Source organism: Mobula hypostoma, chromosome 10, assembly GCF_963921235.1.
Source record: "Mobula hypostoma chromosome 10, sMobHyp1.1, whole genome shotgun sequence".
NCBI lineage: Eukaryota > Metazoa > Chordata > Chondrichthyes > Myliobatiformes > Myliobatidae > Mobula > Mobula hypostoma.
In genome coordinates, this window is record NC_086106.1 from 89,409,711 (window position 1) to 89,426,370 (window position 16,660).

At 36.5% G+C, this 16,660-nt stretch overlaps 1 protein-coding gene across 2 annotated transcripts in view; it reads left to right on the forward strand.

Annotated features, from left to right (window-relative positions):
- gcna (germ cell nuclear acidic peptidase) overlaps positions 1 to 16,660 on the forward strand; it is a 41,112-nt gene that overhangs the window by 19,780 nt on the left and 4,672 nt on the right. The window contains exons 5-12 of one of the 2 annotated variants that reach the window (XM_063061400.1): positions 3,074 to 3,132; positions 4,292 to 4,361; positions 8,379 to 8,485; positions 9,305 to 9,685; positions 11,089 to 11,287; positions 11,910 to 12,045; positions 12,126 to 12,261; positions 15,571 to 15,775. In XM_063061400.1, coding sequence (XP_062917470.1) covers positions 3,074 to 3,132; positions 4,292 to 4,361; positions 8,379 to 8,485; positions 9,305 to 9,685; positions 11,089 to 11,287; positions 11,910 to 12,045; positions 12,126 to 12,261; positions 15,571 to 15,775 — 1,293 coding nt within the window. The remainder of the gene's footprint in view (positions 1 to 3,073; positions 3,133 to 4,291; positions 4,362 to 8,378; positions 8,486 to 9,304; positions 9,686 to 11,088; positions 11,288 to 11,909; positions 12,046 to 12,125; positions 12,262 to 15,570; positions 15,776 to 16,660) is intronic. The other variant, XM_063061401.1, reaches the window with a different exon arrangement.

A 16,660-nucleotide genomic window follows, 5' to 3' on the forward strand; every position in this document is an offset into this window, starting at 1 on the left:
AAAACTAGACATAATTAAGCGTTTCGATCGTGGTGAACGAAGTAAGGACTAAGTGAGTTTGGCTTGTGGAAGCTGATGAAGATGATGTTGAAGAGGTTTTGGCATCCCATGACCAAGAACTGATAGATGAAGAGCTGAGCAATTGGAAGAGGAAAGGATAGCAATCGAAACCGAATGCAGTAGCGAACTGAATGTGAAGCAACTGCGTGAGATTTTCGCTGCAATGATAAAGTACGACTTTAATTTTGGAAGGGTATGTAGGTTTAGGGGATATTTGCAAGATAGTTTGAGTCCTTATAAAGAACTGTATGATAGAAAAATGCGCGAGGCTCAGCAGTCAAGCAAGCCTTCCACATCAGCCACAGCAGATGACGAACCTCAACCTTCGACATCGAGGCGGGCAGTCATAGAAGATGAGCTGCCTGCTCTAATGGAAGCAGACGACGAGATGACACCCCAGTGTCCCACCACGCTGCGATTTGCGGAGAATGCAGCGGTAGCCGGGAGGCACACAGCACATCTTTAAGAAAAAAAGCCGAAATAAACATGCTAATTAATTAGCATGTTTATTTTGGCTTTTTTCTTAAAGATGTGCTGTGTGCTTCCCAGCTACTGCTGGACCCCTGCGTGCCTCGTGGCAATGTATCGCTCAGCGGCCTGGAGGGTGGGGGCCACTGCACCACCCAAATTCCGACTCAGCCTAACACACTATCATCAGTGTGCTCGGCGCTGTCCGGATTCCGGTAAGTGATACTACACTGTACATACATTATTTCTACTTTATATAGGCTGTGTACTTTTACATGTTATTTGGTATGATTTGGCTGCTTCATAGCTTAAAGGTTAATGGAGAGCGCTTGCGCCGTGTTTTTGCCATCGGCACTTGCATGAGATTTTCTGCCGACGGCGCTTACGTGAGATTTTGGTTACGGAGAACAGTTCAGTAATGATTGTGGAAAAGTATTTCTACTTTATATAGGCTGTGTATTTGTCATATCATTCCTGTTTTTACTATGTATTACGTTATTTTAGGTTTTATGTGTAATTTGGCATGATTTAGTAGTTATTTTTGGGTCTGCGAATGCTCACAAAATTTTCCCATATAAATAAATGGTGATTGCTTCTTCGCTTTACGACATTTCGGCTTACGAACCGTTTCATAGGAACACTCTACCTTCGGATGGTGGGGGAAACCTGTATACCTTTTGGTCCAGGTGACTTATTTAACTTCAGACCTTTCAGTTTCCCAAGAACATTCTCACTAGTAATGGTAACTTCACTTCTGACCCGACACTCTCAAACTTCCACCATACAGCTAGTGTCTTCCACATTGAAGGCTGATGCAGAATACTTATTTGGTTTGTCCGCCATTTCCTTGTCCCCCATTACTACCTCTCTAGCATCATTTTCCAGTCGTCTGGTATCCACTCTCAACTCTGTTTTATACTTTATATATCTGAAGAAACTTTTGATATCCTCTTTAATATTATTGGTATTGGTTAGCTTACTTTTGTATTCCATCATTTCCTCCTTGATGACTTTTTTAGTTGCTTTGTTAACAGCTTCCTGAACTTCCCACTAATTTTTGCTCTATTTTATGTCCTCTCTTTAGATCTTATGTTGGCTTTGATGTCTCTTGTTAGCCAAAGCTGTGTCATCTTGCCTTTTAGAATACTTCCCCTTTGGGATGTAGGCATCCTGTGCTTTCTAAATTGCTTCCAAAAATTCCAGACGTTGCTACTCTACCCTCATCCCTGCCAGTGTTCTTTTCCAATCAATTCTGGTCAACTCTTCTCTCATGCCTGTGTAATTACCCTTACACCACTGTGATATTGATACATCTGACTTTAACTTCTCCTTCTCAAATGTCAGGGTGAATTCAATCATATTGTGGTCACTTGCCCCTAAGGTTCTTTTATCTTAAGCTCTCTATTTAAGTCTGGTTCATTACAGAACACCCAATCCAGAATAGCTGATCCCCTAGTGGGCTGAACCACGAGTTGCTCTAAAAACCCATCTTGGTATTCTAGAAATTTTCTTTCTTTGAATCCAGCACCAACCTGATTTTCCCAATCTACCTACATATTGAAAAATTAACGAAACAGCTTTTCCATTAGGATTAATAAATTTAATGGGATTGCTAAAAGAGTGGTTTAATGGTGATGCTAAGTATTATAACCTACTGTTACCTTGACTATACCTCTTCCCATCGTGCCACTTGTTACTTGTAAAGATTCTATTTCCTTCTCTCATTTTCTGTGCCTCTGTTACATATGTTCTCAAGATGATGCTTTTCATTTCAGAATATTTGAGACGTCCTCTTTCTCACTATTCCAGATTTGCTTTCGCTTCCACCACTGTTGATACTGCCCTCACCCTATCTCCCCAATGGACTCCATCCTGGCACGCACTGCATCTGTGACGATTGTTACATTTGTCCCTACAGCTCATCCTTTACCATTTAGGGAAATAAGCAGTCCTTTCAGATGAGGCAGCACTTCCCCTGTGGGTTTGTTGGTGTCATTTATTGCATCCAATGCTTCCAGTGCAGCCTCCTTTACATCAGTGAGGCCAGTCATGGACTGGGGTACGGCTTGGTTCGAGAACCTTTGTGCCACCCGTCGCAACAGCCAGGATCCCCTGGTGGCCACCTCTTTCAATTTGACTTCCTATTTTTATAGTGATCATGGCCTTCTCTACTGTCATCATGAGGCCAGACTCTGGTAGGATGATCTGTCCAGCTAGTTTTCCATCTGATGCACGAACATTGATTTTCCTAACTTTCAGTACGCAGCCTCTTCTGTTTTCCTGCCCAATTTTTTTTTCATATTTTGTTTCTTTTCCCCCCAGTCTGGTTTTCCTCATCTCCTATGCCGTCGTGAACTCCCTCTGCTTCTGTCCCCTTTTCCATTTGCAATGAAGGGTCTTGGCCTAAAACATTAATTGTTTATTTCCCTCCATTGATGCAGCCTGATCTGCTGAGTTCTTCCAGCATTTTGCGTGTGTTGCTTGGTATAATAAATTCTATTTTATGGCTTTAGAATGACAGTTGTTTTCTTTGTTTTATCATCAGATCTGACAATATTTCTGAGTTGAGCTCTGATTCTAGTGGGGATGAAGAGTTTGAAAAATGTGAGTTGTATCTTAAATGTATTTTAATTTCCTCTTCAAATTCAGCAATGAGGGTTTGCAAATATTTACACAGAACACACCCAGATTGAGTATGACACATTTTATTTGTATAATATGATTGAGAAATGTATCTTGACTCACACCTCTAAAGCACATGTATGGATGCTCAGTGTAAATTTACATGCTGGATCCTTTTCTCCGTTTGTGATCTGCTAGTAAGCCGAGTTTAGAAGGTGCTTTTGCATTGTGACCTGTGTACAGTACCTAGGAGGAAAAAAGTGAAATATTGAAGAGCCTTTATCTATTTAACTTTGCTCAATCTACATTTCTAATTCTTTCAGTAATATAGCCAATGACTTTTTGAATGTGCCAACAAAGATAAATCAGAGATTAGAAGTTAAGTTTTACCAATTTATGTTAGTGTTATTCGTTCAAATAATTGTAATGTAAAGTAATGAATTTTGAAAAGAAATCCAGGAATGGCTGAAAGCAGTCAATGTGGTAGAGCAAGAAGATTCAAAGACATTGCCTTTTGGGTCATTCTAAGGAAGTTAAGAGTTGGGCATTATGTTGCTTTTTAAAATTACGGTGTAGACTATAAAACAATATAATTTGTACACCATATTACTTTAGCTGAGCTGGCCAGTGATGATTTAAATATATAATATTTTTAAAATTTACATTTACATACATAATATATTCCAGGAACAAAAATGTATTATATCTTAAAAATATTTATAAGTATATACTGTTATATGTGTGTATATATAAAATACTGTTATATATACATATATATAAACAGCCTCATCAGGGTGATCCTATGCAGCTATGAGAAGAGATTTAAGTTAGTGGAGGAATATAAATTTAATTTTGATTTAATTTACTATTGGGTGAAGAACTTTAAGTAAAGCAATTACATTGGCTTGATGGAGGTTTTCCTTGAACAGATGAATAACTACTTTACTGTAGAAGTTCACATTGAGGTAATTGTTCTGTGTTAAATCTTCTAAGATCAGTCATTGCATTTTGTTGGCAAACGTTGATGCTTGGATTTTTCTCTATTGTTGCTGCAATCAGGATTTTGTGCAATGCAGGATTATTTGATGAGTTTATAATTATTTGGAAGAAATCTGCTTTATTAATAACCTTTCTCCATCAGTTCTAACATCAGTAAAAAAGCCGCATTCAAAATCACAGAAATACAGAACTTTAAAGGAAGATGATGACAGGTAAGTTCCTGAAAATGGAAATTGCAGATCACCAGAAGTAATTGTAGAGCATCAAGCTAAGATAAAGCACACTTGTCTCCTTTAATAGAAATGTGTGCACTCAAGTTAGGTGCAGTCCATATTCCACTTTTTTCCCCCAGTTCTGTGGTCACTGGCTGTTTTATTCCCCAAATGGTCACCAATGATGTAAAAAGTTTTCTTTGTTAAATATTACAGTTGTTTTTCTTATATTTCGTATATGATATGAATAAATTCAACAGAAACCTCAGAGGATTAGATTTCACAGGTTTTAATATTAAACATGATGGGCATTTAATTCATTGATAAGAGTGAGTTAATAATATGAGCAGAAATTAAGTCATTGTCATCTAAGAGCACTGAGCAGTTTGGAGACCTTCTGTCAGAACTGGAGTGCCTTTAAACCTCATCTTACTGACACAGACACACGTTCCTTTTCTTAAATTACTAGTTGGGTATCTATACCAAAACATATTCACAGCCGTATTTGTTACCCTTGCTATAACTGGTCAACTGTCCTTTTTTTTCCCCCCTTATCTATTCACGTGGATTCCATCTATCATAGGTTGAATCCATTTTAACACAGCAAGGCATTTAGTAGGAATAATATAAAACAACCTGACCACACAGACGTGCTAGACAGATGACCAAATTTTGATTCAGATTTAAGTTGAATCTTAATGCTGGAGAGAGGTTTAATTCCAAGCCATGAGGGCTTACCAATTGAGGGATGGCTTGTAAATGTTGGATTGATCAAATTCGTGAATGATAGAGGGTAGACATGAAGGAATTTGAAAACAAGAGTTCATTGCAGGTGATTAACAGAGGGGTGGAAAAAAAGAACAGAATCAAGTACAGTGAGAACATGTTAGAAGAACTTTGAGGTGACCTCAACTTTACAATGCAACAAACCAAAACAGTGAAATGTAGAGGTAAAAGACATCTATTATGTTTCACCTGCAAATTTATAAGCTAGGAATAGTTAGCAATAGGGCCATTTTAGTCATGATATGACCTCAAAATGTGAAGCTTGCTGCTTATGTGTTAAATGTTTAACTTGGTTATGGTATTGCTCATTCCCAGTTTCTTGTTAGAGAGAAAGCATTAGCACGAGCAGATAGAGAATCAAAATTGGGAGGGAGACCTAAAATTGGTTCGAGGAAGTCCCTGATCACCTGGTAGGGAATATCAGGCAAGTGATAAGACAATTTTAAGAAGGAAGGGATTGTATGGTAAATGATCAAGCAAAAAATGAGGCTTAAACTTCAAATTTCTATATGACTTTTGGCTTATTACTTAGCATTTTCTGCTTTAATTTGCATCCCAGGCTTCTACTTAACTCATCATGATCCCATATTTTTGAATTTACAGAAACATTGCTATTTTAATTAAAATATATAATTGCATTTGATTCTTTGTGCAAGTTATTGTCAGTTTGTCTAAAACAGTTGATTTTAAGTAAGGTAGCTCCAAAAACAATACTGATCAATTCGGTGGTATGAGGGGGGGGGTGTGTGAGTGGTATTATTGAAAGACATATTATTTAGACAAAGAGCTTATTCACTCCGTTAAATTCATACTTATGATCTAACTTTTCTCCCATATTCCCCCATTCTAACATATTTAACATTGTGAATGTTGAGTTATTTTAATATTTGCTATTCCCAGCACATCATGATACACCATATGGATACAGTATATGTTTTCTATTAGCTTTTAAAAATGTTCAGCTTTTTGCAGAAACTGTATGTCCTTTTATTCAAATTCTCCAATTATGTATCAAAGATTAAAAAAGCAAATTGTGTTTGAGATCGCAGGGATGAGTCTATATTGTGCTGAACAATCTAATTGATTACTTAAGTTTTGTTTTTTCAATAATTTCTAAGGCAGGAAATTTTAATAAAGTTGAGCTGATGAGAAATTGCATACTCTTAGCAAGAAACTCTAGGACCTAATAATGCATGAGGATGGAAGTCAAAAACAGATGGATTTTTTTTTCTCTGGTGCTGTTTCTTCAGTATCAAATGATATTTGATGAGTGATTAGTAGTTATTATTAAAGTTCTTTTAAATCTTTTTATTGAATAAGTATACAAAAAGGTAAGCCATATAGACACTAATACACTGTTAGAATATAATAAAATTACAGAAGATATTAATACAAAAAAAATACTACAAACAATGTAATTTAAACATAACATACCAAGGTAACATAAGAGTATACTAATTTTTATATATATATCAATAGAGAAAAGGAAACCCCCCCCCCAAAAAAAACCCACCGTGCAACTAACTAAAAGCAAAGCAAAGCAATGGGCTAACTTGAAACCAAACAGAGTTAATCTTAAAATCACGTCCTCAATCCCGACCTCCATTAAAAACAGTAAAAAAAAACAAGAAGGGTATATATTACATTAAATGAAAATATTGAATAAAAGATCTCCAAGTCTGTTCAAATTTAAATGAGGAGTCATAAAGATTGCTTCTAATTTTCTCCAAATTCAAGCATAATATCGTCTGAGAAAACCAAAAAAAAGGTAGTTGGAGCATTAAGCTCTTTCCAATGTTGTAAGATACATCTTTTCGCCATTAAAGTAAGAAATGCAATCATTCTACGGGCTGAAGGGGAAAGATTACTGGAAATTTTAGGTAGTCCAAAGATAGCAGTAATAGGGTGAGGAGAGATATCTATATTCAATACCTTGGAGATAATATTAAAAATGTCTCTCCAAAAAGTTTCCAAAGTAGGGCAAGACCAAAACATATGAGTTAAAGAGGCTATCTGCCCCGGACATCTATCACAAAAAGGATTAATATGAGAATAAAAGCGCGCTAACTTATCTTTGGACATATGTGCTCTATGAACAACTTTAACTTGATTTAGGGAATGTTTAGCACAGATAGAGGAAGTATTGACTAATTGTAAAATCTGCCCCCAGTCATCCACGGAAATGGTAAACTCCAATTCCTGTTCCCAATCTACCCTAATCTTATCAAATGGAGCTTTCCTAAGTTTCATAATAATATTATAAATCATAGCCGATGCACCTTTCTGACATGGATTAAGGTTAATTATAGTATCTAAAATGTATGTAGGAGGAAGCATTGGAAAGGAAGAAAGTATAGTACTTAGGAAATTTCTAACTTGTAGATATCTAAAAAAATGTATTCTTGATAAGTTATATTTATTAGATAATTGTTCAAAAAACATAAGGGAACCATCTAAAAATAAATCCAAAAACCGTGAAATACCCTTAGTCTTCCAAATTTGAAAAGCACGATCCGTAAAAGAGGGAGGAAAAAATATGTTACCTAAAATAGGAATCGCTAACCCAAATTGATTAAGATCAAAAAATTTTCTGAATTGAAACCAAATACGTAAGGTATATTTAACTATCGGGTTAGACACCTGTTTAAGGCGTTTCAAATCAAAAGGAAGAGAGGAACCCAAAATAGAGCCAAGTGTAAAACCCTGAACAGATTGTAATTCCAATGCTACCCATTTAGGAATGGATAGTATATCCTGGTCAAGTAACCAGAATTTCATATGTCGAATATTAATTGCCCAATAATAAAATCTAAAGTTAGGTAATGCTAAGCCTCCATCTCTCTTAGCTTTCTGTAAATGTATTTTACCCAGTCTCGGGTTTTTATTCTGCCAAATAAATGAAGAAATTTTAGAGTCAAGTTTGTCAAAAAAAGATTTTGGAACAAAGATTGGTAATGCCTGAAATATATATAAAAATTTTGGCAAAAAAAACATCTTAACTGCATTAATACGACCAATCAAAGTTAAATATAAAGGAAACCATTTAGATGAAAGTTGAATAATATGGTCTATTAATGGTAAAAAGTTAGTCTTAAATAAATCTTTGTATTTACAAGTAATTTTAATCCCAAGATATGAAGTTATTATTAAAGTTCAACGTTGTATTCTGACATCAGGATATCTGACTGCAGATTTAGTAACTTTATCTTATGCTCCTCATTTTCTTTGTAGTAATAACATTTTCTTATACAGCCTGAATGATTTTATAGTGAGCGACTCATCTCTGGATGAATTGCCTATAAAGGACATTGTGGAACTTGAAGACACTGCTGATACTGGCAAGTACCTTGTTCATTCCTGTTTTTTAATCGAGCAATTTTTGATGTATAAATAATTAAATCTCTGGTCAGAAAACTTAGTTTTATTTGTTGGTGAACCATCCAATGGAAGGGTGGGTAGTATGCTTCTGCTATAATTATTTTTAATATTTATACAGTCACAGAGAAAGATACAACTTGGAAATGGGCCCTTTAACCCACCAAGTCTGCACCAATTCTACGTTAATCCCTTTTCTCCCCTCACATTCCCATCAACTCTTCAGTCAGATTCTATCACTCACCTGCAGAAAGGGGATAATTGTTAGTGGCAAATTAATCTACCAACTCTCTTGTCTTTAGTGTACGGGAGGAAACGAGCACTTTGAAATCCACAAGCATCTGAGATCAGGATTGAATCTGGGTCTCTGGCACAGTGAGGCAGTGGCTTTAATTGGTATGTCACCAAGCCACCGCCTAATTTCATTTTTCCTTTTGACCATGTAACAAATACAGCTCCAAGCTAATTTCAATATTGTATCCAAATCTGCATGTGACTTCATTTTTCTATATTGGAGACAAACTGATCCATCAATTAACTCTAAAGTCGCCCATGGAAAGAAAATCACTATCTTACTTAAAAATGAATTGTTGGTAAGGAAAGGTCAGGATTTGCAATTTTATGTTAAGTATTTATAATTTATTTAAAATTATTTGTTGGACTTTTATTTTTGAAGGGCTTGTTTGTTTCATGGACATTTTGGAAAATGTGAAAGAAATTTGAGCAAGCTCTGCATTTGGTTTATTTATTTCGTGTTAATATTTTCACTTCTTTTCTCCTAGAATTACGTGAACAAAGCTGTAAGCCAGGAACTAAATATTTTAAGGAACAAGTATCTAGTGTATCCTCTGTAGCAAGATCGATGTCACCAGTGTTGAACAGCAGTATAGAGGATTTTGTTTTTGAAAACACACAGAGAGTTCCCACTTTGAATGGACAGAAAACGAAGTCTCTGCAGCTGAGTCCTCACACTTGGGACAGAGGGTCTCAGCAATCAGATGATAGTTCCTCGTACCATTCTGTGCACTCCAAGAGGTTAAATCACATTTCAAGTTCATCAGATACATCAAGTGATGAGTTTGAGTCTCTAATCGAAAGGATAAAGAGCAAAACTCCAGCTACAGCTTCAAGTACATTGAATGGAAAAAGAATGGCTGTTACTGGTGAGCTCTCATTTGTTTCAATTTCTTATCAGCTGCCCGACTGCCAACAATATACCAATAAAATATGACCCTATATCAATTCAATCTCTTCTAATGGGTGTAATTTACCAGTCTAGTCATAAACCTCTTCAGCACATTCCCCAGTGCAATGTAACTAGAAACTTACTCAAACTTTGGCATTGTTCATAGTTAGAGCATAACATTTAATGCCTTAGCTGATAATGCAGAGCATTCTGTTTTCTTTTCTTTAAATCCACTTTTTATCACCCTATTGTGGTGCCCTATGAATTTCATGGTCTGGACGTAAGCCATTCCTTTATCATTGTAGTGGAAGTCAAATTCAGTTTTTTGTTTATAGATTGATTCCACCCTGGTCTCACTTGTTCATCATTATGAATGCTTATACTACGTTTGTATATGATCCTGATGTTTGCCCACTACTGAAGCTCTAATATCTGACCTGTAATTGGTTTATCCTCCTCTTTCAAATAAATAATACAATTTTAATAGTCACCTAATCCTCTGACACCACTACTGTAGCCAGGGAAGGTTTAAAAAAAAAAATCTGGATTCTGCACTTTTCTCCTGTGCCATTTAGTTTATCTATATCAGAGGGTTGGACACTGATTTGCTAGCTGAAGGACAGAAGGTGGTAAGCAGAAGGCCGTTTCTTTGCTTGTATTTGACCTGATGTCATGAGGCTTCGAGTCCTGAGTTGATTGTTAGATATCTTTCTTGTCTGGCACTGTATGATTACCTCTTTTGGGTCTGTCCTGCTAGATCTTAGGACATACTTGGGGATAATGATGGAGTTTGTTTGGTTCTTTGTTTGTTAGCAGCATTTCTGTTTTTAAAACTAATGGGCTATTTCTTGACTAATGTGCACAGTTCTTTCAGTTTATATGATTTCTGATGTACAGAAGGGCTTTTCAAAGTGCAGGTAATGACCTCGTTGTTTGAATTCCAGGAGTTCTGTCTGGGTTTATTCTTGAGTTTGAAAAGGGCAGTAATATCCTTTTACTGGATTTTACCAGTCATTGTTCGTGCTAAACTGAAAACTTGAGGGCAACAATATAGAAGAGCACTTCAAGTGCCAAGGTGCCTCCATCTCCCTTTACCTCTCAGATGGACACAAATCATAACTTGATTTATGTCAAGTTATGATTATTTCAGAGTCATCCTTATGCAAATACAGATTATTTGCATAATCTGATTATTTCAGAGTCATCCTTATGCAAATACAGATCCAATCAGATAAGAATGGCAGATTAGCTGCTGGGTTCTATTTTAGGCTAAGTGGTATATTTTTAAAAGCATGAGGAACTGAAGAAGATCTGAATTTTATGGGTAGGAATTGTTTATTTTGTTTTGTCATTAACATTTTTTGTTAATCTTTCGTTTAGAGCCAGTGAAACAAAAAACCAAAAGTAAAATACAGGGAATTAAACCCAAACCTGAAGAAAAAAATGTTGTTCCAGTCTTTGTCCAGCCAACTAAACCAAAGAAAGGTGTTCTATCTGATTCTACTTCACTGAATCAAGTTCCAGACTTCAAAATTTCTGGTCTATCTGAATCACAATCCCAACATGAAGTTTGGCGCAAGTAAGTAAATGGGTAATCAAATTTTGGTTTCATTGTTTCTCTTGTTGCTTTCAGTTCCTTTAATGTTATGATTTGTGTCCATCTGAGAGGTAAAGGGAGATGGGGGCACTTTGGCACTTGAAGTGCTCTTCTATATTGTTGCCCTCAAGTTTTCAGTTTAGCACGAACAATGACTGCTACTTTGAATAGAGAGACACATTACACATTTCATATTACTTATGCCATTTGCTTCCTTCCTCACTCTGATGCATCTACTCTTTAAACTAAAAGAGTAGTTTCCCTTCCACTGAAGCTTTGTATTCAGTCTTAAATGCTTGCTGAATGAGGGTTATGTAGAAGGCAAGGGAATAGGTTATCTTAGTATAGCACAATATTGTGGGCCAAAGGGCCTGTCTGTGCTGTAATTTTCTCTATTTGATAAGCAGGCTATTTCTTGCTCAAATTGTTTATTTCTATTTGTATACTTTAGCAAAGTATAATGATTATTTCTTGACTAAAAATTTGCAAATACTATTTTCAGAGTTTTCTGTGTAATTGAAGATGAACACATTATAGAATTCCTTTTCACACCGAATAATTTCATTTGAGTTAAATTCCTTGGTGTTTATTTTCATCTCATCAGGTGTAAAACACCAGGTTGTTTCCTTCAGGAACTAAATCTGAGTTCATCGAAATATGTAAAAAATTTCAAGCGTCATCGAGAGAAATTAACGCAAGAACTCTATGATTTATACAATAAGACTGTCTTTCAACAAAAGGTAATTTTTTTTAAAAATAGTATTGGCTGGCTACTCATTGAGATGTGAAAACAAATGGAAATGGTTTTCTGTTCATACAGCTTCCAGAGAAAATGGAAATCATCTGGAATAAAAAAATGCGCAAAACAGCTGGGTATTGTGTAACTGGAAAGAAACGGGATGCTTTGCAACGCTATGCTAGAATTGAGTTATCAGAGAAAGTGTGTGACTCGGCTGGTGAGTGTAAAACAAAATATAATTGGATAAATGTGCTTTTTTGATTTTCTAGTGTTAGCTTGGAAGTAAACCCTTCGGCCCAACTGGCTCGCGCTGACCAGATTCCCATCCAAGATAATGTTATTTATTCACGTTTGGCCCATATCCCTCTAAATTCATGTACAATTGCAAGAAAAAGTTTGTGAACCTTTTGCAATTACCTAGCTTTCTGCATTAATTACTCATAAAATATCTGTCATCTAAGTCACAATAATTGACAAACACAATCTGCCTAAACTAATAACACACAAACAATTGTACTTCCCATGTCTTTACTGAACACATTGCTTAATCATTCAGTCTATACTGGAAAGGTATGGGAACCCTTGTATTTAATAACTTCCGTTAGTGGCAATAATCTGCACCAAACATTTCCTGTAGCTGCTGAGCAGACTTGCACAACGGCAAGGAAGAATTTTAGACCATTCCTCTGTATGAAATTTTTTCAGTTCATCAATATTTCTGGGACACCTTGCATGCATAGTCCTCTTCAAGTCATGCCTCCGTATCTCAATTGGGTTAAGGTTTGGATCCAACTTGGCCATTTGAAAACACCCATCTTTCCTTTAAATGATTCTCTTGTTGATTTATTCCTGTGTTTCAGATCATTGTCTTGTTGCAACATCCAACTTCTTTCAAGTTTCAGGTGATGGACTATTACCCTGACATTCTCCTGTACAATGTCTTGATGCAATTTTGAATTCATTTTTTTCCCTCAACAAGCTATCCAGGCTCTGAGGTAGCAAAGCATTCCCAAACCATGTAACACACACAAAATGCAGGAGGAATCAGCAGGCCAGGCAGCATCTAGAATAAGAGTACAGTTGATGTTTCCGGCTGAAACCCTTCGGCAGAACCCATTTCCTAGATGTACTCTTTTCCTAGATGCTGCCTGGCCTGTTGAGTTCTCCAGCATTTTCTGTGTGTTGTTGGATTTCCAGCATCTGCAGATTTTCTTGTTTGTGATAGGCCCAAACCATGATGCTCCTTCCACCAATATTCACAGTTGGGATGAGGTTTTGGAGTTGGTGTGCAGTGCCCTTTTTCCTCTAAACATAGCAATATGCATTTCAGTAAAAACGTTTAACTTTTGCCTCATTTGTCCACAGAACATTGTCCCAGAAGCATTGTGGAATATCCAGGTTTTTTTCCCCCTGCAAACTTGACGTGCAGCAGTGTTTTTTTTAATGGAGAACAGTGGTTTCTTCTGTGGTATCCTTCCATGAACACCATGCTTGTTCAGTGCTTTTCTTATACTGGACACATGAACCGAGGCTTCAGCAAGTTTTAGCAATTTCTGTAGTTTTTTGCTGTTTCGCTTGAGTTCTTTTTCACCTCTTTCAGCACTGCACATTGTGCTCTAAGTGTGTTCTTTACAGGACGCCCACTCCTAGGGAGAGTAGCAACAATACCAAATTTCCTCCATTTGTAGACAATTTCTCGTACTGTGGACTAATGAACATTTAAATCTTTAGAAATGCTTTTGTAGCCTTTTTTAGCTTCATCCATCCCTACAATTATTCTTCTAAGGTCCTTTGAAAGTTGTTTTGATCAAGGCATGGTGCACATAAACATATCTTTCTTGAGAAAAGCAGGCTCTATCAGTAACTTGCCTTGGTGTGTATTTTTTTATAGGGTGGGACACATCTACAATCTACACCTCCAATCTCATCTTATTGATTGGAACACTTAACTCCAAATAGCTTCTCTAGGAGGCATTACCCTACAGGTTCACATACTTTTTTGAACCTAGACTGTGATTATTTAAATGGTGTGCTCAGTATAATGAGAGGAAGTCCAATTATTTGTGTGTTCTTAGCTTAGGCAGGTTGTGTTTGTCTATATTGTGACTTAGATGAAGATCAGACCACATTTTAGGAATAATTAACGCAGAGGTAATTGCAAATGATTCAGAAACTTTTTCTTGAAACTGTATCTATTCAAATGCCTTTCAAATGTTATTTTACTTAACTACTTGCTCTGGCAGTTCATTCCATATACTGAACATCTTCTGGGAGTTGGTCCTCAAGTTCTTGCTAAAGCTCTTCCCCCGCCCCCCCCTCCCCCCCAGCTTTGAACCTACACCCTCTAGTTCTTGATTCCACAACCTTGGGAAAAAGACTGTGCATTCAACTTATCTATGCCCCCTTATAGCCTTGTGCACCTTTATATGATCACCTCTTGTTAGCTTCCAATCCACAGATTTTTTTGCTGATTAGCACCTAATTTCATGACACACACAAAACATCAATTTCGATTAACATTGAACATAAATTTACAAAGCAATTGGAAAGAAATACAGTATCATCTGGTCAATGCTATCTGAAGAACTGTTCCATTTTTATCTACACCTATTAATATTTAACAACTCTGACAGATCTGGACCATTCGCAGTCAATATCTATCTTTCCCGCTGCGCTTTTGTTCTTTTTGGATTTTGTTGTATTGATTTTATAGACAGTATGATTGAAAGGAATGCATGCATATAATTTAAACATTTAATATAAATGTTCATATTTTTCCCCATTAATATGAATTGATTACAGTTTGGCTTGATAGCAGACATATACACCACCAATTCATATTAACTAAGCAAGATCTTGCACTGGATTGCTGTTGCCATCTGAGAATCTTCATTTGGAAGTGTAGTGCTGGTGTGTTTTTTTTTTAAACCTGTTATGCTTTTGTTTTAGCTGAGTTTACAAGAAATGCTAAGCCGAGATTCAGCTTTGCCATATAGAAGAGAAAGTGTTTGAAACAAATGATAACTTACTGTTTCTCTTTATTTTCCAGATGGTTACAATTAGGTTATTTTGACCAATTTATTGATAGGAACAGGTCCTTTGAGGAAGGAAAAGAACAGGTGTGAATTAAACAGTTCTGCTCACTGGAGAGCAAATATTATCATTTACTTTTCTCCACTTTCCTGATGGTCCTTTTTTAAATGACAAATCATGGCTTCTAAAACATTTTAGGAACAGCTTGTTAGGCTGCACCCATCTTTGTTAATATCGTCCTGGATACACGTCGGAGGAAGTCATTGGTCACTGTTACATATGTGTGCAAATTTCTACAGTATTGGCTGTAAATGGATATGCACATTAAAAATTTATTGCAAAGAAATTTTCTGTCTGAATCAATTTTCCACTTTGAATGTTTTCAAACTTGTATTCTTGAACTACTAAACTTAAGAATTAGTAAATGCTTAATGCACATTGAAAATTATGCATTTTTATTTGTGGAATTTTTTTCTTTTTTTTTGCTTTGCAGAACGTCTCAGGGACACACTCATCCATGAACTGTGCCATGCCGCTACCTGGCTTATTAATAATGTTCGTGATGGACATGGACCAATCTGGAAATTTTATGCACAGAAATCTATATTGATCCATCCCGAATTACCGATGGTGAAACGATGTCACACTTATGAAATAAATTACAAATACACCTATCAGTGTAGCAGGTGTAAGAACACGTGAGTCTGCAATAAGTTTCCTTTTAGTTTAGTATTCTCTGAATGTTTAAGGTTAGAATATGATATGCAAATAATCACTGGTATATATTCGATTGAACAGATGAGAACAGTCTTAGACTTTAGTTGCAGTTTGAAATGCAGTAAGTGGTCTTTGAAATACAAGAAAGGGGTCTTCTTTCTTCAATGGTTGGTAAGTTGATGGAAAAGATCCTGAGAGGCAGAATTTATGAATATTTGGAGAGGCATACTACGATTAGGAATAGTCAGCATGGCTTTGTCAAAGGCCTTAGGAGCCTGATTGAATTTTTTGAGGATGTGACTAAACACATTGATGTAGGTAGAGCAGTAGATGTAGTGTATATGGATTTCAGCAAAGCATTTGATAAGGTACTCCATGCAAGTATAATTGAGAAAGTAAGGAGGCATGGGATGCAAGAGGTCCTTGCTCTGTGGATCCAGAATTGGTTTGCCCACAGAAGGCAAAGAGTGGCTGTAGATGAGTCACATTCTGCATGGAGGTTGGTGACCAGTGGTGTGCCTCAGGGATCTGTTCTGGGACCCCTTCTCTTTGTGATTTTTATAAATGACCCTGGATGAGGAAGTGGAGGGATGGGTTAGTAAATTGCTGATGACACAAAGTTGGGGGTGTTGTGGATAGTGTGGAGGACTGTCAGAGGTTACAGCGGGACATCGATAGGATGCAAAACTTGGCTGAGATGTGGCTGATGGAGTTCAACCCACATAATTGTGAAGTGGTTCATTTTGGTAGGTCAAATATGATGGCAGACTATAGTATTAATGGTAAGACTCTTGGTAGTGTGGAGGATCAAAGGGATCTTGAGGTCCGAGTCCATACAACACTCAAAGCTATTATGCAGGTTGACT